Raw genomic sequence first — 7,605 nt, 5'->3', positions numbered from 1 at the left:
AACTTAACCAAGTTTAAGAACGTGCACTTCCTGAGAATCGGGCCCCTCGAATTTTCTGGACTAATTTAGGCGTGTACAGAATAAAAGTACACTTGCTGCGCTTCCTCAGTGTCAGGACACTGGTAACCGGGAGCTCAGAGAAGCAGCAGTGGCTGCACTGCGCCTTACCTTCTCTCCGCGGGAGGTGCATTATCCGCGGCCTGGACCGTGAGCGCATACGTGCGCCCCACCGTCAGCGCCGCTCCCGGGGCGATGGTGATGAGCCCCGTTGTGTGGTTGATGATGAAGTCGCCCTGAGCCCCCACTAGGATTTCGTACGTGATCTCCCCGTTGGACCCTTCGTCCGCGTCCATGGCCGTGAGCTGGAACAGAAACCACATCGTCAGTCCTCCTGGAGCTCAGCTTTCCACCCCCTGTGCCCTTGCCCCCTCAAAAAAGGAGCTTGCTTTCAAAGACAAAATACAGGTGAAGAAAGAACTCTCAGCACATTCGCTCTTCTCTTGAAGCGTGGCTATGGTGCTCTGTTGCGGAAGCAATCCCAGCAGAAAGGATTTTTTTTTTTCCCTTTTCTTATGAAAGTGATAGAAGTTTTGGATCTTGAAGACTGTCTTTATTTTAATTTACTAAAGGAAAGAAGAGGAAAGCTGTAACATCAAATCTAATATCACTATGGGAAAGTTAATTTTTTCCCCCTCTACCTTACTCTTCTGTTCTGGACACATAAACACATATTACTGTTCACCGAGACTGGAGAAAACCTAGTGGGTGAAGTCTGTTTTTATTACTGTCATCCTTCTTTCTGCTCTTGCTTTTTACATCCATAATGTTTTCCTTCCGTCTCTCAGAGAGTTTCTCGTCCTTGCGTCCTTTTTATTTCTACTTCGCTTTAGGAAATATCTTTATGATCTTGTTCACACTGACTTATAAAAGACAGAAAAGGCCTAGGGTATTATCTTTCAAAATCAAACAAATCCATCTCCGATTGTAGAATATCTCATTAAAAAATTAAACTGTCAAGCCCAAGAAATATTTTTTTTCTTTTGAGAAAAGGGAATGAATTCAGAGGCCCTTGATAACACTACATGCGCTTTCTTAAGGCTAATTTGTAGGTCCATTTTGAAGCCACATGTATCCAATAGTTAAAACTATATTTGGGTCATTATGTGTGAGAAGAGAATGACCATTATTAATTCAATAAAGCAAAGTTAAGTTTAGAATGATTTAATGAGTTACATAAGGCTCCTTAAATGGCTGATAAATATAAATTTACTCCCGGGGGAAAGTAGATTCTAGTGGGAAATCTTACAATATGCATTTTACAAACATTCACAGAATTTTCTTTATTTTTTTTAAGATTTTATTTATTTATTTATTTGAGAGAGATTGAGAGAGAGAGAGCGAGCACACAAACAGGCAGAGAGAAAGGGATAAGCAGACTATCCACTGAGCAGGGAGCCTGACGCAGGTCTCAAACCCAGGACCCTGGGATCATGACCTGAACCAAAGGCAGACACAACCTACTGAGCCACCCAGGAGCCCCCAGACATTCACAGAATTTTCTCTTTTCCTCATTCCAAAAGTGATGGATGGGGATAAGAAAGGTGGCCTCATATAAGTTTATACATAACAGGAAAACAATTAAAAGTTTCCTGTTGAATAAATAAAATATTAAATAAGTAAACCTATAGAAAAAAATTTATTTACTAATATTTTATGTGTATTTCCAACCCCCAGTTTTCACTTCTATAAAGTACTAGTTCTTTATCATTCACAGATTCCTTTGGGTGACTCCTGGGTACTCTGGTGTACCTTCTTAGATCAAATGCAAGTGTACACATTTACCTTGAAACTTGAATTCAATTTCGAGAGTACCATGTTAATTAATGGCCCATTCAGATGTTCATGCTCACCATCCCGAGAAGATGTAAACAAAGTGCCTTACACACACCATCACCCTCAAGGGGAGATACTGTGCATACTCTGTTTCTATGTTTAGTATCAACTGCATTCAGAATGATAATGTGCATAGAACTAGTAGCTACAAAAATAATTGAGAGGAAAGAAGGAAATTTGAGAGATTGGCATTTAGTTAGCTGAGATTAGGTATTTGGGGGTGGACAGATGTGGTTGCCAGCAGGAAACGCATTTCATAAAATGATTCGGGGACTTATAGGAGGATGACAGACATGGTCCTAAAGGCAAAGGAGAAGGAAACTATTTGCAGAAACAGAACAGATGAATGATGTATATTTATGGAGAATAAGTCAAGCAGACCAACTCAATTCTCTTTCACATGGGGTAAAATTAGAAAATTAAGAGTGGGGGGAGTAGCAGAGGAGATATCAATTTTGATTATAGTAAATCACTTAACATAATGTCTCAGGAAATCTTAATTAAAATTTAGCTCAAATTGGATTCAATATTAACATTCTTCCTGGGACTTAAATTGGCTAAAGGAATTTAATGATAAATGGCAATGCATCAAGTTAAGAACTGTTGAGGAGCATGCTTTGGGGATGTAGGTATTATGGCTGGCCTTATTTAACATTTTCATGAATGATATTGGAAGGGAGGATAAGCTGGATAATAATTAAATTGAGGAAGACACCCATCTGGGAGGTGCTATAAATACCAGAGAGTACTGCAAAGTGCAGGTGAGAAAAACAGTCCTCAGACTGCAGAGCCAGCCAACCACAGATGAGCTAATATATTCAGGGAACACCACTAGCTCCACAGAAACCAACAGCAGGTAGAGAGTGTAACAAATAAGCTAAAAATCAGTCCATGTTTAGTGATTTAAATAGCTTTACACTATTTTTCAGTCTTTTAGTACTAAATCAGAACACAGTGGGCTAAAAATCAACATAACTGAGTCCTCACACATGCAAACAAAACTTCGGTGAAGAAATTATTGGTGGTCCAAGATTCAATAAAGGGAACAGAGACACTGGCTGAATATCCAGAAAAATGGTAATATCCCTTGTGAGAGATGCAGAAACTAAACTCTGATGGGAATTTCATTCAGTTACGACCCAATGACTGTGACCAGTGGTCTCTGAGATGAAGGTATGTGAAACTGTTCCCAAGGCAGAGGGGATGTCTGCCCCTAAATCAAAGAGGATGGAGGAATGGTTGATGTTCATGGAGAAGCCAAAGTGTTGCTTATAAGTTACCAGAAAGTAGAATAAAATCTATGATTTGCAATTGTTTTCATAAATGGCAAGACAGTCTAAGTCGAACATCTATATATCTTTTTCTGCAGTGTACTACAGTCCTCTTCATAGAGCTGAACTTTACCCTCCCACAATCCCTTCCTCTCGCCATCCCCACATGCACATGTTTCAGACATCCTCAGCCACCCATCGCTCCCACAATAAATAAAAATAAAAGTGAATAAATAAATACAACATGTCTAGATCTGGCTGTGGTTTATTTCTCTCCTCAATCTCTTTCCTGGGTCTGAGAAATCGAAAAATAATGGCTTTACCTAAAAGGAAAAATGTAAAGATCGTTGGATCATAAACAGAAAAAAACAAACAAACAACTTAGATTGGAGTCTCATAAATGAAACAAGGATTCAATAAAAGTCACAGTTCATACAGACGGAATCATCATGCTGAAACTATAACCAACTGCACATTGATTTTTTTTATATGAATGATGGCTAAGTCAACTGTGACTAAGCATGTCAACCCATTGGGATCCTGGGCTTTGCTTCTAGTAAGAGCCTCTTGTTTTCCTTGGAGAGATGTTCATCCCCTTCGTAGCCCATGCTTGGGTGGGGCTGGTCTTAGCTCCAACAATGGGAGTGAGATTCTGGCCTGGACTGTTTGGTTTAAGAATCGGCAAGTTATCCAAGTTGGTATAGTCAGGGTGACTCCTACAAGCACAGGAAAGTGTGGCTCTTAATTACCTGAGGGCTAGACTGGTCAACTTTTGCTCATCTTTATGTCTACATTGGTTCTTTCCAGGACTGAGGACCATGAGAAGAACACAATGCCAGGAAAAGGGGGAGAATATCATTGATGATACTGTTCCCACGTTTGCCCAAGACAAATTCACCACTGACCTTTTCTGATATATGAACCAAAAATGTACTTTTTTTTTTTAAAGAAAAAGGTAGGTTAATTTTAAATTATGTCTCTTCAATGCTAGAATCCCAAATATTATAGGAAAAGAGTTATGATTAATGATTCCCCTTGGCTTGCTTTGTGACTATTTGTTCTTCTAGGCATCCTGTATTTTGAAGTTTTGGTACGCGGTGTCATGTGGTCATTAATACATGAAATCATCCTTGATTTAGTGTATGATTATTCATCACAATGGCCAAAGCTCATGATATGGAAGTGGTAGAGTTACCCTTATTTAGAAATCATGATTAGTTCCTTAGCAAGTAATAAAAAAATATGTATACACAGATAAATAACATATATATATATTCCCTGTAATAAAGCAGTTCTTTTTTAAACAAAGCTATTATCCAAATTAATAAATTAAGCAGTTTAAAAATATATATATATTTCTTAGAAAGTCTTTCTCAATCTCTTTATTACTCATGTTAACTATCCAAACCCGGCAGAAAAAAAAAAAAATAGAACCATATGTGTAAGTTTGGTGATATTTAGTACAAGGTAAGGTCATAAATATTCATGTTTAGGTCTTTTTAAAATGAAGTTCAATTTGTAAAGTGAACTCTGAATTGATGACATGTGAAAATATGTAAATCTGAGTTTAGAAAAGCCTGGAAAATTCTGTATCCTTTCCACAAGAGTTATAGAAGTAAGCCAACTGAGACCACGTGATGATCATCATAACAGAATTAATTCCTAAACTTGATTTGGGGAAAATAATAATCTGGAGGAAAACATTCATTTCTAAATAATTAGTGAGAGCCTACCATGGTGCCAGGGACAATGCTAGAACCTGGGGGGTAAGTTAAAGTTGGTAAATAAAAGTGGGCTCCTCTTCTTCTCCTCTCCTCCTCCTTCTCTTCCTTCTCTTTCTCCTTGTTCTTCTTTCTTTATTTTTTTTAGAATGTACCATCAGAGGAGGAATGTTATTAATAACAAAGAAATCTATACTGACATGATGTGACAGGCACTACTGAAAATGAACATAAGCAGCAATGAGCGAGCTACAAGGTACGCATGTAAGTCCTCTGGTCTGGGTCACATTTGGAGCTGGGAGTGAATGAAGAGCGGCAGATCAAGGACCATGAATTATGCGCAGTTAGTGGTAAGGGAAAGGTATGTGAGGACAGGGGAATGGATTAGGCTCTGGGGGACGCCGAATGTGAGGATCCAGAAAGAGCAGCACAGGAAACAGAGTGACAAGGAGGAGGTGTCATGGAGGGTTTCAGGGGCTGGGACAACGCCTTGGAGACTCAGTGTGTGAAAACTGAATGCTGAATTTAGTAGTATTTGGTATTTTATGGATAGTAGTCTCTGCACTCTTTTTTTTCTCTTTATTTTTTGTTTTGAGAGCAGGCAATGCTGGAGAGAGTGCCCTAATTTTAGGGAAGAAGTTTTCGGAAAATAGCAGTGAATTCATTTAATGGTTCTTATTTATAATAAAAATTACAATAGAACTGTGCTTGTCTCCAAAAAATGGATTGAAATATTTCACACCTGACTTAGATAGCAAAATACATTTGAAGAAGGGGAAGTTTTGGTCCACAACGTAGACCCCGATTGAATAATGAAGAATGAGCCTCACTGTTTCCCGTGGTGCACATGGGCGACCATCTAGCCCACAGCCTTCTGCTGCTGATACAAACCTCACCATCTGAACCACTTGTTTCAATCCAGTGCTTTCTATTATGAAGGGAGATCAACTATTAACAGGGGTTTCTTTGTATTCTAACCCCACCTAGAGAGTAGAAAAGGTGAGCGATAGTGCTGTGGTGAATTCCTCAGGAAGAGTCACTGAGAAGACACTCTGCCCTTTCCAGAACTTTTCCAAAATAGTGTCTGAGTCTTCCTGATTCTTCCTTATTTTGATTTTCAGCTAAGGCAGAAAAGACTGCACTGTGCTTCCAGACATTCACTTCTATTTCCTAGTACATCATGCTGACTCCTTTCATTTCGTATTTTGCATTTCATATAGATTTTTTTTTCTGTTTCTTTCTCGGTCTATTTATGAAACTATCAGAAGCGCAGTTCTTGAAGGCTTCTGCAATAAGTTGCAGGATGACGTTTTTGCTAAACGATTTGTGATATTGCAGTTCTCTTCAGACAGCACTTCCTTCGATTATTTTAATTCAACAGAACAAAGATTCAGTGCTCCACACACCTGTCATCCTATAATTTTTATTAGACATAGAGAGTATGAAATAAATATGAAATTTAGGGTCTTATAAAATGAATACATTTGCATAGTAGTGATATAAAGTTATATGGAACTTTCCTTTGATAAAAATAAACTACAATCTATGACTTATAATTGATTCATGAAAATATTCACTTAAATTATTTCAGTAAAAAGAAAAAAATATTTTCTTCCTGTTAATACAGTGCCTTTATTTTATTTCATTCATTGGTTTCCCTCCAATTCATCACAGGAATCCTTATTTTCAAAATTCTATCACTTCCTTTATACTATACATGTGGTTCCATCTCTACTCCTGACTGAAACTGCTCTTTGAAAGTGGAAAGAGGGGCATCGAGGAGGTAGGACTTTTGGTTCTGGTGGTGTGAGGAGGCTGGATAATTCTTTTCCCAAAAAGTAAAAATCTAAGCAAAATGTGGGTCATCTGGGTGGCTCAGTCGGTTGAGCATTGGACTCTTGATTTCAGTTCAGGTCATGATATCAGGGTCCTGTGATCCAGCCCCATGACATAGACTCTGCGCTCAGCACGGGGTCAGCTTGAGATTCTCTCTCTCTCTCTCTCTCTCTCTCTGCCCCTCTCCCCAGTCATGCTGTCTCTCTCTCTCTCAAATAAATAAATAATTTTAAAAAATTGAAGCAAAATGATCAAAAACACCATTTAGGCCTCTAAGAATCCATCGAAGGGGACAAATTCAGATATTATTCATAAAAAACTGTTGCAACATTAGGTAAGAAAAGCAGGAGTCAGTGGCCTTGTTTGGACATCACTGGACACCCTTGACCCCCCAAGTACACTTGATATACGTTATAAAAGTAGGGTTGGCCACGAAAAGCAGCAGACTTGCTTTAAGAGAGGACAGACCGAGTTTGGTGTGGAGTTAATAAAAGAATCAAGCACAGTGGGAATTGAAAGCAGATCGACCTCAGCTCTGCCAATATGAGTTGTAGAGTTGTGATCTCAGTTGCTGTAAGCAAACAAGCCAGAAATTCAGCAGAAAAAGACAGAAAATAAGAGCCCAATAGAAGGGCTCGGTAAGCTCTCTGCACATCTCTGAAACTACTCCCATGCATAGAGGAGATGTGGGGGCATGTCTATGCCTACAGGAAGTCCTGAGCCCCGCCTGAAATTCCTGCCCTCACCCCAACCCACATTCAAGTCAATGGGCAAAGGGGGCAAGAAACCTACGGGCTTAGGTGTTTGTGCAAATCACTGGCTAACATGAAGCCATACAGAAATGAAGAATCAAAGCAAAAATCATTAAGAGAAATAGGTTCAGC

The 7,605-nt window shown here is 39.0% G+C and overlaps 1 protein-coding gene across 15 annotated transcripts in view; it reads right to left on the bottom strand.

Annotated features, from left to right (window-relative positions):
* The window catches only part of PCDH15 (protocadherin related 15), a 768,547-nt gene that overhangs the window by 308,453 nt on the left and 452,489 nt on the right, over positions 1–7,605 (bottom strand). For all 15 annotated transcript variants that reach the window (XM_040624601.1, XM_040624600.1, XM_040624598.1 and 12 more), the window contains one exon: positions 169–362. In XM_040624601.1, coding sequence (XP_040480535.1) covers positions 169–362 — 194 coding nt within the window. The remainder of the gene's footprint in view (positions 1–168; positions 363–7,605) is intronic.

The sequence above is a fragment of the Ursus maritimus genome, unplaced genomic scaffold (assembly GCF_017311325.1).
Source record: "Ursus maritimus isolate PB19 unplaced genomic scaffold, ASM1731132v1 scaffold_7, whole genome shotgun sequence".
NCBI classification, from domain to species: Eukaryota; Metazoa; Chordata; class Mammalia; order Carnivora; family Ursidae; genus Ursus; species Ursus maritimus.
This window is presented reverse-complemented; position numbering and strand designations above follow the sequence as displayed.